Below are 20,823 nucleotides of genomic sequence, written 5' to 3'. Positions count from 1 at the left end.
CTACATCAAGAATTAGGATAAACTAGCCTTTGGGGACTACTGTTTAATGGAACTAAAAAAACGAAAATTTCCCAGGTTTAGCTCAATTGCAAGGGGACTCTAACCCATGATCCCTGTCCCTGACTTAAATATCCACTGAGGATATTTTAAGTCAGCACTGTAGTCTGAGCGAGCTAGGAGCAGAATTCGAATTAGCCAACGCTGATATGGAACCTAGGTCATCTCATTCAGAGGCTTGCGCTCTATACCCAAAGTGAATGTTGTTTTGTGTAAAGTTTAATCAAATTTCGAGAATTGTTTGAGCCAGATCAATAAAATTGGTTAAATTTTTTTAAAATATGCTTTGTTATACAATCAAAATTGTGAACCGCAAAAGTAATTTTATCAGAACAATAGAAAACAAACTTTCACAAATCATCTCGTAAGTATTTTTTTTTTTTGAAGGGAGAAAAGCAAAATTAGCAGAATTTGTAATTTCTAAGGTAGAATTTTTTAAAAAAAAGATACATTATGCATGCTAAATGCTACAGATGGGAGTGGGATTTTTTAATCTACCAAATCTTGAAACAATGTCTCTTTTTAAACACATCATGCGTCCATTAACAGAAAAATTTACTATTATTTTTTTTTCAGATTTACTTTTCAGTTAAATTTAAATTTTATTTTTGACCCAAATTGTTAAAGTATGGGTAATGATTAGGAAAGTAAAAAATATCATGATAAAAATGCGCCTTATGAAACAAATCTGCTTCGTTTTCTATCATCTTATTTAAACATCCTTAAAAATAGCTTAATAAGCACTTTTGCCACCTCTGGACTTTGACATTGAATACAATAGCTTTCTTTATCTGTTTAAAATTTTGAAATGCAAAATGTTGCTATTGTTTTTGAAGTCTGTTAGATATTATTGTTTTTGTTTTTAAAGCACGGATTTCAGGAAATGCCATACACTTCAGAAGTACCTTTTATCCGGAATGAAACCAATCGCAAAACTATCGCACGCAAATGTCCAAATTTTATTTTTCGTCAATTAAATTATTTAATAGAAAATTGGTTAAATCTTTTGATATACAAGTTTTCTAAAAGCAAACTAGCCATTTAAACCTTCAGTGTATTAAATAAAAAATAAACCTATAGGAATTGAACGAAAAATAAATTAGCTATAGAAAATCTCGTTACTAAGCTTATTTCTATTTTTTTTTTTTTTTTTTTTTACAATTAGCTATTTTTCTCATTTATGCTTGTCTATAAAGTGTTCTAAATTCCTAACGGCAGAGAATTTTTTCAATCCACATTCGAAAATTCAATGCCGTTTGGTGTAAAACGTGTTTTTATGTTGACTCCCGCCAAAGCTCTCATTTTGGGAACAAGGAAAACTCTTAATATTTTGTACCAAATATATTATTTTGCTTTGCGTCTATAATAATAAAACTGCTTTAACAATTTTATAAAATTATCATTTTATATAGTCTTGGTTAATAGTTTAAAAATTACAAAATTTATAAAAAAAATCTCATAAAGTTGCTTGTAGTCTGAAAACTTTACAATAAAATGAAATAACCTTGCGTACTCTTCTAAAGGTTCAAATGTTGTTTTACTTTGAAATTAATCGGTGAAGATTTGTTTAGGTTTTATGAGCTGTGTCCCGAATTAATTCGCAAAAGGCGCTTTGGCGCACATTCCAGTATCGAAAGTGCGAAGTAAGCAGCTACCGGCTGCCTCCCCTAAGTTTTTTGTAATACAGTAGTTGTAGTCGTGATTGTGACGTAAAAGGATTGCCAGCGGTCTTCCGCAGCTTGTGTTAACTTACCTCCGTTATTTAATAAAATGTTATTATTATTATAGCTCATCGTATTTTTTGAATAATTCGTCGTAATCGTGCACAAGCTGACTTGAAAAAATAAGGCTTAAAACTTTGAAATTTTCTGGACGAATTGTAACTGTAAGGAAACGCGTAAACATCCGAGTCCAAAGATATTCTTTTTTCTCCTTAAACCTTTGGGTTGTATCATTTTAAAGTACTTCTAAATTATTTTTTAAATACTTATCATTAATTATTTTTAAATAACTATCATTAATTATCTTTTAAGCAAACAAAGATACAAACTATTTTTTCAAAAATCTGAAAAGTGATCTAACTTCTTTAATTTCTAATCTAATCCATTCATAACCACCAATGAATCAGTCTAAATGTGTTATTAATATAAACACTTATAGAGGAGATAATAGTTCCTTGTATCAATTTTATTTATTTTATGCTGAAAGATCAACTCAAAATTTTAGAAACTTTGCGAAAATCACATTTAACGGCTCTCCATTAATATAATTTATTGCTATAAATTGAAAACTACATATTTTGAATGCTAAAGTCTTTAGGTCGGACATATATAGAAATTAGAAGACCTTAACCGACAAATATTTGATATTTAACAGCCAAATGATGTGAGAATAAAAGAAGACACCCATACACCGAACTGTAAAACATTTTGAGATCAAGTGACAGTAAAAAGTACCGGAACTCAGGGTGTCAGTACTTGTTAGCGCTAAATTTTACACAAGGAAAAATTGGATATTCCGCATTTTTTATGCAGTAATATTTATTGTAAATTTACTAAATCACTATAATTAAATAAGTATTAAAGTAGGAATTTTGGTATAAAATTTTACGGTTCTAGTATTGACGTAATATTGACGCCAAAAATACTTAATCCATTTTGGTAATAGTTACGGAAACAAGGTATGTACAAAAAGTAAATTTAAGTAAAAAATGGCAGTAACTCATTTGAAAGAAACGAAAAATACCTCCAAACTATTATTGACGTCAATGATGTTTATTTCATTTTGGCAATAGATATTAATCGAAATAAAAAAATAAAATATGTACTAATAAGCGAAGTGAATGGAGAAATAATACTAATTCGTTAAGGGAAAACTTAAAACATCGCCGCGTTATTATTATTGCCGATGATACTTAATTAATTTTGGTAATACGCACTACTGAGCTATGGTAATAGTCGCAGTTTTTACAGGTACTAAATATACAAATATAGGTACACACTATATTATATTAGTATCTTCGGTGCCTATTAAATCTGCACCAATTATGTGGCATCATAATATAGATACTGTGAAATGAGGTATTTTACGGCCCCTCAAAAGTAATAAGGTAAATTTTGATAATCATGAGTTGGCCTCCAGCAATTCATCATATTATTATAAATGATACTAAATACAGTTAGTCGTTATTTTGATGGGATCAACTATTAAAAACATATTTTGCTTAATTTAATAACTTAACTCATCTATCGAAAAGCACAAAGCATAATAATGAATGAAATTATTTTAGTTTCACATATTAATTGTGACGTTATATACCTTTCAGTTTTGAGCACGAATTATCGTTATGTTCTTCAGTAATGTTTTACCGATTTTTTTCTTTTCTTTTTTTTTTTTCCCAGTACAAAGTATTCACTAAAATGAACCCTATTCAGCTAGGATGTTTTCAAAGCATAACCATTTAAAAAAATACACTCAGTTTCAGATTACTTAATGCTAATCTGGTTACGTTATCCACCTATTCTATTACGTTCATGTTGATCATTGTGTTTTTCTGACATAAAAAATTACACAACAACAAATAAAAAAATAATTAAGTATTAAAGATCAAGCAATAAACTCTTTTATTTTATTTATAAGAGTTATAAGTAGGCAAACATCCTTGATCATATGTTTGAATTATTTGAAGAAAAAAAAGAATCGGCTGCAGTTTGATTTATACAAATGGTGCTATACTCAAAACCATTGAGATTATTCATTTTTAAAACGTCTTTCCCAAACTCTCTTAACTGAAACTGTGAAGAGAAACGAGTTTGACCAAAGACTTCTGCACGCTAGTGTACATTCAAAACTTTATCGTTTTTCTTCAATATTTTCTTCAGTACTTTCATCACTGTCCAATTTCGGTTCTTCCTCTGTTTCGGCCTCTGTCGGCGGTATTGTTGAAACAGAAGGAGCCCTGCATCTCTCATTATACCTGACTTTACCATACTAAAAGAAAAATAATAGTGTTTAATTAAATTACTGCTCATTATCTAGAAGACCCAAACGTACAGTCTCTGGCCCCAACTATTAGGCGCACTGTAGTTTTTTAACAATTACATGTTTTGCACGAGTGTATATGCAATACATGTAATACATGTACATGTACATGTGGAAGCTGAAGTAAAGGCCGTCGTGAATGCTACAATATTTTCAAACCGCAAAATATCACGAAGATTGAAGGTCTCTGAAGCTAGAGTGCGACGCATAAAGGAGAAAATTGGGTCAGGGAACGAATTGAGCCCGAAAAGAAAGGAGAGATGCTGTTGAATTTCATAGTCCAGCTAATAATTTCATAGTGCGGACTGTGAAAGCTCAAATTTCATATTCATTTTTAGTTTTCTGAAAAGCTTAGAAATATAAAAATATTAACATCAGCTTAAATCTTTTAAAATTGTGCCTATAATAGGGTCCAAATCTTATTTTTAATCACGTTACAAATTTCAACGAACTCTTAGTAATAAATAATAATAGATAATAAATCAATAAATAAATTAATAATAACATTAAGGAACAAATTATTAGTTACATTTGTACAAATACTTGATCATGAATAATTTGGATGCAGGAATTTCAAATTTGAAATTATTTTTTTAATGACCGTTTTACCCAATTTTTTGTCGAAATGTAGAAGTTTAAAAACGTTATTTATGAAGAAAAAAAATCGCGTAAATGTTGCAACACACTTCAAGGAGTGATAGGGCACATCACCAGGATTAAAAGTGCACATAAGCCCATACCCGAAATTGTCGTCGTGCGCAGTTAGGGGCGCTTCCTTTTCATGACCTGTTCAAAGCACACGAAGAAACAGTTCATTATAGGGAATCATCTCTTTTGGTACATGACGTTGAGTTGAGCATGAGTTCCTATACAATTTTAATCCTGGTGATGCGCCCCAATTTCTCTATAAGTTTGTAATAAATCAATACAAACTTATGAAATGAATGAATTAATATTATCACGGCCACCCGGTTATATATACCATTTTCAAAGTTGTACATTTCCACAAAAAAAAAAAATAGACTAAAAATTTCTTTTAAAAAAAAACTGTGGCTCGTAAGGAGAAACTTATTGCAATTCTGAAATCAGCGATACGAAAGAATCTGAGTTCTGTTAGAAAATCTCGGAAAACAAAAACAAAAAATTGTTCTCAGGGGTCTGTCTAGGTTTTTCTGACAGGTACCTATTTTGTGAAAATTTAGACGTAATTTGTGAAAAATTAAAAATTATATTAAGAAATCAACACAAAAATATGGATTTATCGTTTCTTAAGGGATACAAAAATGAAATTTTAAGAAAAAGTATTTTGTGAAACTACCGTTTTTCCAAAATTGAATTTGTGAAACTACTTTTTTCCTAAAGTTGAATTTGTGAAGGTACCGCTAAACGGTAGTAAATTCGGCCTGGACAGACCCCTGGTTCTACAGTGTAGCCAATAAATAAATAACAGGTAAATAATAGTTAATAAATAATTGAATAATTGAATGATAAATAAACAAATAATAAATAAATGAATGAATGAATGAATAAAAATAAATAAATAAATAACAAATAAATAAACCCTACATACTTTATTTGGTGTGACATAATTGGGAACGCAACTTAATTTTTAATAATTGAATAATTGAATGATAAATAAACAAATAAATAAATGAATGAATGAATAAAAATAAATAAATAACAAATAAATAAACCATACATACTTTCTTTGGTGTGACATAATTGGGAACACAACTTAATCTTTAATAATTGAATGATAATTAAACAAGTAATAAATAAATGAATGAATGAATGAGTAAAAATGAATAAATAAATAACAAATAAATAAACCATACATACTTTATTTGGTGTGACATTATTGGGAACACAACTTAATCCTTCGGCACAAGGACATGCAAATCTATATTTTCCAAAAATTTCTGTGTTGCCACTAGAGCAACGGCATCCTAATTAGCAAAACAAAATGAAATTTTGTAAATGAATATCACATGTAAAAATAAAAAAATAAAAATAGTTAGGATTAGAAATAGCATTCAGATAAATAAGATTCATTCTCAGTTCTTCTTTAAACAAAAATATTAAATAATCGGAAGCAAATAGAAAGCACACATTTGCTTGAATTCATGACGCGCACATTGAAACTCTAATAAATGTTCATAATATATAAATAAAATATTAACAAATTAAGTGTTTTCTACTGTTTAAAACTGCTGTGAAATTAAGAAATTTGTTTTTAAAATTACTCGGAAAACAATTAATTAACTTTTTAAACAGCAATGTCTGGCAAATGTTCTGCAAGCAATGTAATTATACCAGATTTACGTTCAAGCTGAACCGTAGTATTGCGTAATCAAATGCAAAAAATCAGTTATACAAAAAAAAAAATATTATTTTAAAATTATCAATACTATTACTTAACTACTAACACGCATCCCATAGTTTACGCTAGACATGAATTTTGATTCACACGCTAGATAAAATGTCGCCAGCGGTACAGCAGACAGGTTTAAAGTTAGTATGAAAGATCAATGCGTTTCCATCGTTGAGCAATGTTGTAGCCTACTCTGGTCATACGTTTTGGTGATCAAAATTAGACCTTCAGATCATGTGATTTAACACCCTATAATCCTTTTAAACTGAAGTTTCGGCCAACAATCTCACAATCATCCAAGATTTGAGATTTATCCACATTTATGTAAAACAGTCCTTGAAAATTTCAAGAATGGGATGCATGCAGGAACGCCAAACCTTGGAGGCCATTTTCTTGGTATTCTATTTAAAACATAACGCTATACTGTATAAATAAGGGGAAAAAGTCTAATTTTTTGATTAAAAGCCTACGTTTTCTTCCGTATAACTTCTTGTGTAAATTTGGATGAACCCTACAGAAATATTCAAAACTATTTATGTGATATAATATTAAAAATGCAATTTTTTTCTTAGGAATATTTGAAATTTTTTTACTTTACTTTCGTCTTATTTCAGTTAAATATTTTCTAATGTATCTATTATTTCTTTATTTATTTCCTAATATTTCCTTGATAATGATTACACAAATCGCAATTCAGTCATTTTTTAAAAATTATTATAAAGTATTGTAAACAGTTTTGTAGTATTAAAGTGTATTACGATGGTTTAGTTAAAATGGTTGTTGACCTGAATTCAAAAGAGAAATTTTTTTCTTAGGAATATTTGAAATTTTTTTACTTTACTTTGGTCTTATTTCAGTTAAATATTTTCTAATTTATCTATTATTTCTTTATTTATTTCCTAATATTTCCTTGATAATGATTACACAAATCGCAATTCAGCCATTTTTTTAAAAATTATTATAAAGTATTGTAAACAGTTTTGTAGTATTAAAGTGTATTACGATGGTTTAGTTAAAATGGTTGTTGACCTGAATTGAAAAGAGAAATTCCATAAGTTGTGATATAAGAATAAGAAACATTTCCATCTATTGTTAAAGTATAAAATAAGATTTGATAAGCGGAATACAATTGAAATTATTCTCTATTCTTTTCTAATATTTTTTCAAGTATTATTTTATTTGCTCTGATTAATTTTTCTTTTATAAAAAATTGATTACTCAACATTAAAGGAAAAAGACTAAACTTAACACTAAAGGAAAAATAAACAAAGATTAATGTGAGGCAACCATGAAGGTTGGTAAAACGGACCGAGTTAACCAAATCCCAGATCCTAATTAAATAAAACAAAAACAAATGTCATTAAATTTTAAGCATAAAATAGTGTTTAAGAAATTATTTAATGTGAAATTTATTTGGCAAGCCTGAGAACTCTTCGAGTTTCATTTTTGTGAGAATAATATTTCTATAATTTTTTAATGCTAATCCAAAGAAGGAGGGGAAAAAATTAAAAATATTATTTTTGTGACACACCGAAGAAACATTACATTATGACCACCCTGCTAGCACCCGCAGTGACATTGATTCCACAAGGTGCTGTTAGGTAGTCTGAGGTATCTGGTACCAAGCGCTCACCAACGGGTCCTGCAATTCCCTCACATTGCGAGGGGATATCGTGGCAGCACGAATTTGGTTTTCCAAGTAGGACCACAAATGCTCCATTGGATTAAGGTCGGGTGAATTTGGGGGCCAAGACATGACTTGAAAGTCACTGGAATGTTCCTTAACGATTCGACCCAATATGACATGGTGCATTATCCTGCTGGTAAACACCATCCCCCGCAGGAAAAACTGTTGCCTTGAATGGGTGAACCTGGTCTGCAACTGTGTTCAAGTAGCTTACAGACGTCAGGGATTGTTTTACGAGGATTATGGGTCCTAATGTGCCCCATGAAAACATTGTTCCAAGGCGAGAAACCATGAAAACCTGGGCGAGCCCATTGTTGTAGATGGAGGGTGGTCATAATGTAATGACTCTTCGGTGTGCATATATATATATATATATATATATATATATATATATATATATATATATATATATATATATATATATATATATATATATATATATATATATATATATATATATATATATATATATATATATATATATATATATATATATATATATATATATATATATATATATGAAAGGGTAGCAGTCATGGTGAGTGATGTTAGGCCACGCAGATAGCAGTTGGAAGGCAAAACATATTTTATTAGCTTCACATAGTATATTTAAGACATTTTCTAGCAAAGGCGGAGCTCCAAATCGCACTCAAAAACTGTGTGCTTAAGTTTTTATCTTAGGGAAAGTAGCAAAGGAATTTCCCTCTATTTTGTTATATTTGAGGGGAAAAGGGAAGTGATAAGGATTACTATTGGTTTATGAAAGAAATCTAGCTTTTCCCACACAGAGCATAGGGAGATATGTCCTGCTCTTAATTAAATGCATAGTTGAGCCAAAAATAGATTTAAGAACAGGATGTGACTTTTAAAAGTGTGAGAAAGAATTTGGAATAGAATAATTAATTAGTAATAAAGTAGGAGTTGTTTTATAGCAAAGAAACTAACGTAAAAAGATTAATAGAAGCTTTTTATGTTACATCCCCCCTCGCCGAAAAATTTTAACTAACATCAAAAAAATTTTTAAAATTATCCCTTTGCAAAACTTTCCTTATGATGACACAATTAAAATAATAATAATAATATTTGTAAAATCAACAAGATATAAAGTAACATGAATTATAAAAAAAAACACACTTGCACACTATGTAAAAAAAAGTTTCATACAGAGTTAGAGGAAGAAAAAAAAATTTGAAGTAGCGCTACTATCGAAATGAAGTGTTAGTACTCCATTTTCAAAAATTTTTTGTGGATTAAGTTTTTTCAGTCCTTCTTTATAATCACAGTAAATAAAGTTATTCCTCATACTAACACAATTAAAATAAACTTTTCACTTAAGACAAGAAAATCTATAAAAATTTTCTAAAAGATGTAAATATTCACAATCAACAACATGAAAGATAAAAAAAAAATATGAAAATGCAAGTGATATGAGATATAAAAATACAAATTGACACTTTTTATCAAAAAAAATTTCAATATAAAATGTAAAAAAAATTTGACACAATGGTCTTTAATCTGAAATTTAGGATTTCAGTGTTGTTAGGGGAAAATTTTTTGCTGGATTAGGGGCTGTATTCCCCAAATGGAGGAAAACAGTCCCTAGTCTCAACAATAATGTGCTGGAAGATCCTAGATTCAACAAGGTGCATAAATATTTATTTTTTTGGTTTTCACCAGAGGCAAAACTACCATCGCCCCATATCCTACTAGATTGGGTAACGCTGAACTTGAAGAAAAAATTTGAAAGGTCGGATCTTCCAGAAAAAAGGGGACCACATGTTCTTTTGAACCATGTGTAATGTTGTCATATTTGGTGTTTTTAATTTTATTTCAACAATGAAGAATCATTAATTTTAATATAAAATATATTCAATTCCATTTAAATAATTACATGTTTTTTATTCGTGACATAATTTCAGTTTGTCAGGTGGGTGGTACCTTCGCAATTTTGATATATGAACTATTTCTGTATTTTCTTTATTATGAATATTCTTTTTATTTATTTTATAATTAACATCAGAAATTTTTTCAAGAATTATATATGGACCGGAAAAAGTGGGGGTAAGTTTCCTAGTATTGGGGTATTTAAAATCTTCATACATTACAGTATCATTTGGGGAAAATTCAATATGAGTGAATCTTGCATCATAATAAATTTTATTTTTTTCATGATATTGTTTAGTTCTTTCAACTGCAATTTTCCTTGCTTCTTCTATTGGTGGAAAAATTTCTTCAGATAAAGGATGATTAAATGGGAGAGTGCCAAACATTAAATAAGCTGGGGAAAATTTAGTTACTGAATGTGGAGTTAAATTGTATTCTTCGGTTACTTCTTTTAATAATTTAGGCCAAGGAACTTTTTAGAAGAATCATTAATTTTGCATTTTAATCGTGTTACAATGGTTTGTCCTAAACGTTCAACTTTTCCATTAGTTTCGGGTCTATGGGCTGTAGTTAACAATTGTTTGATTTTGCTATGTTTAAGAAATTTTTTAAAGTGGGAAGAAGTAAATGCGGCATTTCTATCACTCAAAATACTTTTAGGGGTTTGAATTTGAAAAATTTGGTGCAAAAAATTTACATAACTTTCCGTAGCTATTGATTTCGAAGCAAAAGACCACATATATCGAGTGTGATGATCAATTACCAAAGTTAAATATTTTTTGGTAGAATTATAATAATTAAAACCACCTACACTATCGATTGCAATTATTTCAAAAGGTTTGTCAACTGGGGGCATTTCCTGAAGTAACCCAAATCTTTTCTGTCTAGGTTTTTTATTAATTTGACAAGTATGACAATGTTTGTTAAAATTTGTAATGTCCAAAGTAATATTTTCCCAATAGTAAACAGGAGTAAGCAAATTAATAGTTTTTTGAATTCCCGGATGGCCAAATTTTTTATGAGTAATTTCAAGTAATTTATGCCTTAAAGAAAATGGAACAACAATTTTGGTAAAACCCTTTTTACGTATGCACAAAACATTATCTATTTTACTAAAATTTCCTGTTAAATTATCATTTTGTTGGGCTTCGCGAATTTCGTCTAATTGCAAAAGATGTGAAAAATGGCTTACATTATTTAAATTAACATTGCTATTGTGTTCACTATTGTCAGGAATATCTCGGGATAACATGTCAGCTTCAAAGTTTAAGGTGCCTTTTGTGTATTTTATATCATAATCATACATACTCAATAGTAAAGACCAGCGGAACAATCTACCTTTCAGATTTTTAACATTTTTTAACCAAACTAAAGCCGCATGATCTGTATGTATGGTAAATTTATTTCCAAATAAATAGTGATAAAATTTGTTTAATGCATCAACAATAGCAAGACATTCCAGTTCTGTGATAGCATAATTTTTCTCATAGTCTCTAAGAGAACGAGAATGGAATGCTATTGGATGTAAGACACCTGAAACATCTGGCTGTTTCAAAATTGCTCCAACACCACTTTGACTTGCATCAACAAAAATATGACATGGTAATTTAGGATTAAATATTTTCAAAATTGGTTTACAAACTAAAGCATTCTTTAAAATTTCGAATGCCTCTTGACATTTGGGAGTCCAACACCAGGTTGTATTTTTCTTTAAGAGATTATTTAAAGGTACTCTAATTTTAGCATAATTATTTATAAATTTATTATACACATTTATTGAACCTAAAAATCGTTGAAGAGATTTAACATTAGTTGGAGGTTTCAAGTTTTTAATTGCTTCAATGTTGTTGTTATCAGGAGTTACTACACCATGACATATTTCATAACCCAAAAATTGAATTTTAGTTTGCAAAAAAGAACATTTAGAAGGTTTTAGTTTTAAATTTTCAAATCTACATATTTCAAAAATTTCCTTTAGATGATTTAAATGTTCTTCAAAACTATTAGAATAAATTATGATATCATCAAAATAATTAGCTGCAAATGAAACTTTATGTTTAGTGAGTATTCTACGTATTGTTCTTTGAAAAATACTAGGGGCGTTCTTCCACCCAAATGGCAATCTTAACCATTCATATAACCCACTATTGGTGACAAAAGCAAGTTTTTCAGTGTCTTCAGGGTTGATTGGAATTTGCCAATAACCACTTACCATATCGAGTCTACTAAAATAAACACTGTTCCCTAATTTATCTATAAGTGTTTCTATAAGAGGCAACGGTTCTGCATCTGATTTAGTAATTTGATTTAATTTTCTGAAGTCTATACACAATCTACTTTTTTTATTTTCATCTTTTTTATAAACTAAAGTTACTGGAGCCGAATAGGGAGAAGAGCTTTCTTTAATAATATTATGCTTTAACAATTCCTCAATTTGTTTATCTATTTCCTCTTGTTGTTTTGGGGAAGTTTTGTATGCTCGTAAGGATACTGGTAAGTCTGATGTTAATCTTACCCTTTGAGGTTCAATTCTTATTGTCCCTACATCATATTTATCTTTAGCAAAAATATCTGAAAAATCTTCTAAAATTTCCAGAAGTTGGGAATTTTTTTCATCATCATGAATTTGCATAATTCCGTCAACATGATTTTGACAATGTTGCGCACCATTATCACATTTAGTCTCAAGAACATTTGAAAACTCAAGATTATTTTCAGTTTTGCTATTTAAATCTTTATTTTTAAGTCTATTTTTTATTTTATTCTTCTTTACATTCTCTTTGTTTACATTTTTATTTTTGTTTACTTTTATGTCCAAACTTTTATTTTCCATAATCATTTCATTTTGTTTATTTTTAATTGATTTAACATTGTTTCTTTTATTTCTACTTTCCTTATTTTTATTCTTAGCTTTATTTTCTTTATTGATATTTTTGTTGCAATCATTAACCTGGATTTCAGGAGAAATGTGTAAAGACAAGTTGCTTTTATAATCCGAAAAAAATATCAGCTTCTTCTGATTTTGCATTACAACTCGTTCAACACAATCTATCACTAATTTAAACCCATTACATTCCTTTAAACCCAGTATGGCATAAGGTAGATCAGTATTTAAAATATAAAATTCCACTGACCTAGCTATATCTTCAATTTTTAAATTTAAAGTCAAAGAGTGGTTAAGTTGCAAAATACCTTTTGTTTGTTTTACATTAACAAAGTCTTTTCTTTCTTTTAGGACATTAAGTTTTTCAAAAAGCTTAGTCGGAATTATATTTAAAGTACTTCCTGTATCAATGTTTAACAGGATAGTTTTATTTGTCAAAATTGGGTTTTTGTCACTTATATTGTTTTCATTTTTATTTTGTAAATATCCAGTTACTATTAATTGACAATTTTGTTGTTGGTCACTTTCTTGTTTAGGCTGAGTTTGATTCTCAGCCGTAAAAATATTAGGTTTGTTTATACAATTTTGGCCCCAATGATAAGCATTGGTTATACCAAGCTTATCACAGTATTTACATGGCTTAGGAGGCAACTCCTGGGAAGCGTGGGCGAAATGACTTGTTTGTTGTTCATTTATATGAAACTTTTCATTTCGAATTGTAGGTCTAAATTGGGATTGTTGGTTATAACTTTGACTAGGCCGGGAAAAATTTTGATTTTGTTGAGGATTATAATTTGGATTACCCGAGTCGTTAAAGAATGGCCGCCTTGGTACCAAGCCTTGATATTGTGGTCCATACCCATTAAATTTGGATTCTGGTAATTTTTGTTTAGTTTCAGTTTGGGGTAAGACCGTAGGTACATCATGAATTATTTTCGAAACAATTGTGAGCCATTCAATCGGGGTTTTGGGTTCTTTTAAAACCAAAAGTGTCCTAATTTGGGGAGGCAAATCTATAGATAGACCCTCAATTATATGTTCATTACTTAAACCTATCTTTCTACCTAACTCTACCTTTTCAGTAAAATATGAGTTAAGGTCTTTAGCTTGGCCAGAAAATTTTAAATTTTGAAAATCGTTTAAGCCAAAGAAAGGTGAAAAATAATGTTCTTGAAAAATTTCAACTATTTCCTGATATGAATTACAATTAAGGCAGTTATTAATATACAATTTCAAAGCTGAACCTTTAATGAATTTTTGAAAATTTTTAAATTTCCAATCGTCATTTAATTTAGCCTCGATAGTTAGTTTTTCGAAATGTTTGAGCCAGGCTGTGAATTGAACACCAATGTCAGGCTCAAAGATTAGTATGTCTGGTTTATCTTGTACATTTTGATCCATACTTAATTTTTGTAAATTATCACTCAATTCTTTTTCAGAATTATCTGTATTGCTTTTAGCGTTTTCATCCATGTTAAAATTGTAGTTTTTGCCACTCCGTAAGGGCATTCAAATAACCAAAATAAATTTCATTAACTAAATATAGCATTTAGAAGGAAGAAAAATAAATTTAAATATATGAATAGCACATATTTTGTTTTTTTAAACACCATAAGTAAAGTAAAATTTTAAATTTTACTTCTACAATTAATATAATATGCACTGTGGTATATAATGCAATATAAAAAGTGATTCCTTAAATAATAATTAAAACTATAATCATACTGAATCATAAGTGGAAAAAAAAATATGTGATAGCACTAAATTTTAATATCATTATTTAATTTAAACAAATAATATTATAAACCATTGAATAATAGTATCAATAAATGGAACTATTATCAAAATATAAATATTAATAGATAAATATAATATTACCGGAATAAATATTTGGAACAATAAATATAAAATTATATGTTCCTATTTCAATATATGAGCGTAAATGATTCAAAAGTATTCACGTTTAAAAACTTAAACTTTTGAGAGTAAATACCAATCACATCTGTAATTAATCACCAATAAATCACTTCTAATATTTGATGAGTGACGCGCACACGCAAGCGGAATCATAGCTACCACTTGAGATCACATTTTTGGTCATCTTCCGTTCAAGGAAACACAGAACACTCGAGAAAATAGCCAGAAAACGAAATCAATTCGATCATATGCTGAACCTTTATCAATCCTCAATGAGACCGACAAGCAGCAAGCAAGTAGGGCAACACAGCAAGCACTTGCTGTAAATCCGCAAGAAGCTAATTGTTGATGGTAACACACGGTAGGCGAAAACGAAACCAAAACAGCGAAGACATCAATTCTTTAACGGCGATTCCGGTACAACGGTGTAGAGGCAACGTCTGGACCCATTATGAAGGAAAGTCCCGAAATTCTCATTCTTTTAGTCAGGATATCTGTTTCACGAGCAACGCCGGCATCTCCTAAAACTTCATTCGATTATTTTCTTTCCTTTTATATTTATATATTTTTTACTTATTTGAAAAAAGCATTTTTTTTTTTAATGGAGCCAGTGAAAAAAAAAAGTGCCAAACCAACTGCAAAATTTATCTATCCTGCTAGGCTTGAAAGGGTAGCAGTCATGGTGAGTGATGTTAGGCCACGCAGATAGCAGTTGGAAGGCAAAACATATTTTATTAGCTTCACATAGTATATTTAAGACATTTTCTAGCAAAGGCGGAGCTCCAAATCGCACTCAAAAACTGTGTGCTTAAGTTTTTATCTTAGGGAAAGTAGCAAAGGAATTTCCCTCTATTTTGTTATATTTGAGGGGAAAAGGGAAGTGATAAGGATTACTATTGGTTTATGAAAGAAATCTAGCTTTTCCCACACAGAGCATAGGGAGATATGTCCTGCTCTTAATTAAATGCATAGTTGAGCCAAAAATAGATTTAAGAACAGGATGTGACTTTTAAAAGTGTGAGAAAGAATTTGGAATAGAATAATTAATTAGTAATAAAGTAGGAGTTGTTTTATAGCAAAGAAACTAACGTAAAAAGATTAATAGAAGCTTTTTATGTTACATATATATTTATATATATATATATATATATATATATATATATATATATATATATATATATATATATATATATATATATATATATGTCCGCATCGAGCTGTTCATCTCATACCACTCTTCAACACAGTTACACATTTTGGTGCATTTTTTGAATAATCTTGTTGCTTCTTGCTGGCTTTAAGGGGAAATGAGTGAACATCATCGTTTAGACGAATTGAGGGTAGACTTGAGGCAGGCCAGTCCCAAGCTTAGATTGCTAGAGAATTGGATATAACACCAAGAGTCATTTCCAATTTGTGGAGTCAATTTAAAACTAGTGTGACAATATGCAGACGACCAGGACAAGGTCGCCCGAGGGCTACAACGACCAATGAAGGCCTTTCAGCTAAGGGCCGGGGGGCGGCTACAGCCACTCAATTGTCTAGGGGCCTCGCGGTTGCTACAGGAACATCAATTTCAAGTAAAACAGTTTCCGGGAGACTAAATGAAAGAGGGCTGTATGCCATTAAGCCCGTCATTTGTATTCCACTCCCTCCCTCCCACAAAAGAGAGCGTGCAGAATGGTGCAGACAACATCAGAATTGAACACAGCTTCAATGGGCTAATGTTCTCTTCACCGATGAGTTCAGATTCAGTCTACAACCTGATTCTGGACGGTTATTGATATGGAGGAAACCTGGAACCCGATACCATCCCAGCAACATTATCGAAAGGGATCATTATGCTGGTGGAGGACTCATGCTTTGGGTAGGGATCATGCAAGATACACGCACACCGCTCCATGTGTTTGACAATGGTTCCGTGAATGCCCAGAGGTACAGGCAGGAGGTCCTAGAGCCCAATGTGCTTCTTTTCAGGGGCGCTATTGACCCTGAGTTCATTTTTATGAACGGCAAAGCGCGACCACATAGGGCTCTCATGGTTGATGAGTATCTGGAAAGCGAGAATATTCAACGAATGGATTGGCCAGCCAAATCCCCTGACCTGAATCCTATTGAACATGCTTGGGATGCTCTTGGGAGAGCTATTGCGATGCGCCAACCTCCCCCCAGAACCATTCTGGAGCTAATCATTGCTCTGGTGGAAGAATGAGAGGGTCTTCCAAAAGTCCTCCTTGGCTCCCTTATTAACAGCATACATACTCGTTGTGCATGCTGTCTGTCTGTCAAGGGTGACCATACATCATACTAGAGGCAACACACACTGTACAACCCTCACTTTTATTATCGTCTTTTATCCTTAAGTTCAGACTACATTGGATTTATTGGCAATAGGTCTTGCCAGTGAATGGCACTTTCATTTTTGTTTTGCATACCTTATCATCTTGGAATAAACTATATCCATACCAAATTTCATTTATTTATTTTTAGTATTTTTTGAGATATTTGGGAAAATGTCTTCCATCTCTTAATTTTGTCCACCAGTATATATATATATATATATATATATATATATATATATATATATATATATATATATATATATATATATATATATATATATATATATATATATATATATATATATATATATATATATATATATATATATATATATATATATATATATATTTAAAAAAATATTATTTTATAGAAGTATTTATCGAAATATTACCATGATAATTTGCAGTTGCTCTAAGGTACATTTGTCCCTTGACAAATGACAAAACCGAAAGAGTATTGAAGAAATTATAAGGATTGATGTCAACTGTAGTCATCTGACGAATTATTTCAAAAAAGTTCATATACTATAGATGTTTTATGGTATTTATTCTTCACGGTTTTATCCAAATAATAACCCTTTCATAGTCTTTAGAATAGAAATGTAACAAAGTACATACTGTCACAGGTATAAAATAAAACATGATCTTTAAATCGCCGCTTTTAATTCATGTTTTCAGAACCCTTTTTAAAAGTTCATCAAAACACATCATATCAGAGTAACGCGAATTTTAGTAATAAAAATATATTATCAAGTTCTGATTTAGTATTATAAAAAAAGGAGGCGTTAAAAGCATCAGAACCAGTTAGATTGTTTGATAAAACTTTGTTCTTATTACTTTCACTGTAATTAACACAAATAAACATGCGCCCGATTTAGATAGTATTTTTTTCACTTCCAAGATATTAAATCACGATCATTTTTTTTTTACAAAAATTAGGAAGAAATATAATGATGATTGTGCATTAAAGCAATTCACCTTCTATTGTTAATTTTTTGCATTTTCCAGATCGAAATCGCGATCCAACACAACATTCATTGTCTCCACAATCAATTTGAGTTGAACATCTTTTGGTGAATTTTCTATTCGGAATCCTATGTTTGTGGTCACGTGGTCTGGCATTCTCAGAGACAATAACTGCCACCTAAACATAAATTTTCATACAATTACATTTAAATAAAGTGTAAAAAATTTTATATTTTTATACTTAATTCCCCTCTATGTTTTTATACAGAGTGCTCTAAAAACATATATTCATCTCTTAGGAATTCACGCATGTACATTCACAGACATAAGGAAGCCACAATTTTATATACTGCAGACTCCAATGCATTAAAGACTAGGTTCTGAGTTAAAGTGATTAAATCTATACAATAATTTATTTGACACTCTTATCGAAATATATGAATTATGTTAAGTTCACGAACGTGACGCGCTTATCACAACACTTAACAAAAAATTACAGATATCTACAGACGCAACCTATTACCAGTCAAAATTCCGGTGTATCCATTTTTACCACACATTTGGCAGTGATATTTATTTTATTACAGTGGTGCAGTGATTTTATAGAAATTATTGCTGTAAAAATCACGGTATATCAGATTTTTCGTTCCGTAACATGTTCCGGTAAAAATGTATTTTACGGATAAAGTACCGGTAAAATATCGCGATTTTTTTAACAGTATTTTCTTTGTATTCAATATTAAATTAAGATTGAACTGAAATTCACAATAATTTTTTTATTTTGTTTTCAATGCATTCTCAATTTTAAAAAAACTGTTATTTATTGATAATTTCTTTTTGCTCTCACTACGCCTGTTTATTCAGGCAATAATTTTGAGTGACGTGCCACACACATGACTAATGACGTAACTACTGTGGATGATTTTTGATCAATCAACTTATTTTACAAACTTTGTATTTTAATTATTTGTGAGCGCAGAGATGGTTACTCATTTTAACAAATTTCAAGTCCCGCAGTGGACTGATCGTTAAGACACGGTTCCCAGCAGATCACCGAAGCCAAGCATCACTGGCTACGGTTAGTGTGCGGGTGGGTGATCACTTGGATCAGTCTGCGTAGGGACCGAGGGTGTGCGGTATTTATTGGTCCTCGTTGAACTGTGCTACCGTAAAGTGCTCGACTTCACGCGCAGGTCGTCGGGCTACCGAAGCCATCCCCTCCGCAAATGATCAAAACTGTGATGGCATGTCTTCGGATCATCCGCCCAGACCGTCGCCAGTAGCCCATTGTGCAGCTCTAGTGCGACGTAAATTAACAACAACAACAACTAATTTCGGAAACTTCAATTTTTGCTATTATCTTCAGATCACAGAAATTGCTGCTTTTACAGGAAATGGCTCTTATAATTAAAATGAATTCAAATTAAAAATTAAAAATACTATTCAACCAAGGAAATTTACTAATAAGAGATTTTTTTTAACTTTTAAATAGTTATGTAATAAAAAAAATTGCACACTATATGAATGAATATTTTTATCTGTGTTAAACATACTTTTCTGTTTTCTTTTTCGTAAATTTAATGTCGTTCAGTAATAGTTCTGCCATGAAGTGTTTTTTTGAACACACAAATAATGTTGTTTGAAAAGTTATTTAATAAAAAAAAAATTGTTTTATTTAATTTTTTTTCCTTCTTAATATTCATTATATTTTCAGTACTGTAAATTTCGTCTTGAAAACTTTTAACTACACCTTAACTAAATAATTTTACAACACATTATATGTTAGAAACAAAAGTTTTATTTATTTTTTAATTCTTTTTCATTATTCGTGAAGATGTTGTTTCTTTTAAGTCTTTCATAAAAGAATAAAACGTGATCACTCACCAAGGCAAGACATATAACGGCAACCAATACAAGCTTCATGTTTAGTTTTTTACAATGATTATTCGAAAAGAGTGAATTTTTTGATGTTTTATTAAAAACTCCTTTGATGTTTTATTAAAATTAAAGCAAAATTTGAAAAATTAGGTCTTTTATAGGTTAGATCAGGTGAAGCTTTAAATTAATATTTTTATCTTTAAAAGATATCTTCGAACAAACGAAATACATAAGCGTGTTTTACTTCTTTGTTTCAATTCAGAGTTTTTATCTAAAAAAAAAACCTTCCTTTTTTAATTTTTTATTTATTTATATTGATTAATCCCTAAAATTATAATCGTTAACTATTGCGTTATAAAAGCAAATTAGCACGTGTAATACTTTTTTTGTCCCAAATAAAGCGTCTTAAGTTTACATAACTAACTTTAATCATGTGATTTCGCCTCTAAGCTGCTTAAAGACCACTTTAAATAATTTAAAAAAATTAAACTCCCTTCGCCAAGAATTGACTTCAAAGCAGTTTTCAAATTGATTCGATTATTTTGCAGCCCAGAACCAGTATGATTTAAATTTTTAGTTGCAAGTTTTACGTCATAAATGTTACAACTTAACTTTTTTTGACAAATTTCGTGGATATTTAAAGTAATCAAAGCATGTAACTTTTGTCCTGTAAAAACAAACGCCGATTAACCTGACAATTATTTAGTAATGCACATAAAAGGAAAGAGTTCCGAACAAAATAAAGCACCAAATATGGGAAAAATTCATAATATTTAATATATACTGTTGGAATTTT

At 30.1% G+C, this 20,823-nt stretch overlaps 2 protein-coding genes across 6 annotated transcripts in view; one reads left to right on the top strand and one right to left on the bottom strand.

The window, feature by feature from the left end:
• Positions 1-20,823, top strand: part of LOC122271814 (voltage-dependent calcium channel subunit alpha-2/delta-3) — a 485,956-nt gene that overhangs the window by 210,965 nt on the left and 254,168 nt on the right. The gene's annotated exons all lie outside the window — the stretch shown is intronic.
• LOC139426080 (toxin CSTX-20) lies at positions 3,831-20,206 on the bottom strand. The gene is made up of 4 exons (XM_087167464.1): positions 20,034-20,206; positions 18,162-18,327; positions 5,938-6,044; positions 3,831-4,047 (listed from the first exon to the last, which is right to left on the bottom strand). The coding sequence occupies exons 1-4, from the start codon at positions 20,070-20,072 to the stop codon at positions 3,910-3,912; spliced, it is 450 nt and encodes a 149-aa protein (XP_087023590.1). The 5' UTR covers positions 20,073-20,206; the 3' UTR covers positions 3,831-3,909.

Source organism: Parasteatoda tepidariorum, chromosome 7 (genome assembly GCF_982258835.1).
Source record: "Parasteatoda tepidariorum strain Cologne lab strain chromosome 7, Ptep-v5.0, whole genome shotgun sequence".
NCBI lineage: Eukaryota > Metazoa > Arthropoda > Arachnida > Araneae > Theridiidae > Parasteatoda > Parasteatoda tepidariorum.
The sequence above is the reverse complement of the archived record's forward strand: the minus strand, read 5'-3'. Positions and strand labels throughout refer to the sequence as shown.

What these genes read in the sequence shown, in the direction of transcription:
- LOC139426080 (XM_087167464.1), bottom strand. Translation starts at nt 20,072, where the DNA reads ATGAAGCTTGTATTGGTTGCCGTTATATGTCTTGCCTTG. An exon ending in CAAAAAATTAACAATAGAAG is followed by an intron (nt 6,045 to 18,161) that starts GTGAATTGCTTT and finishes TTTGCTAATTAG; the next exon opens with GATGCCGTTGCTCTAGTGGC. An exon ending in ATAATGTCACACCAAATAAA is followed by an intron (nt 4,048 to 5,937) that starts GTATGTATGGTT and finishes TTTTTCTTTTAG; the next exon opens with TATGGTAAAGTCAGGTATAA.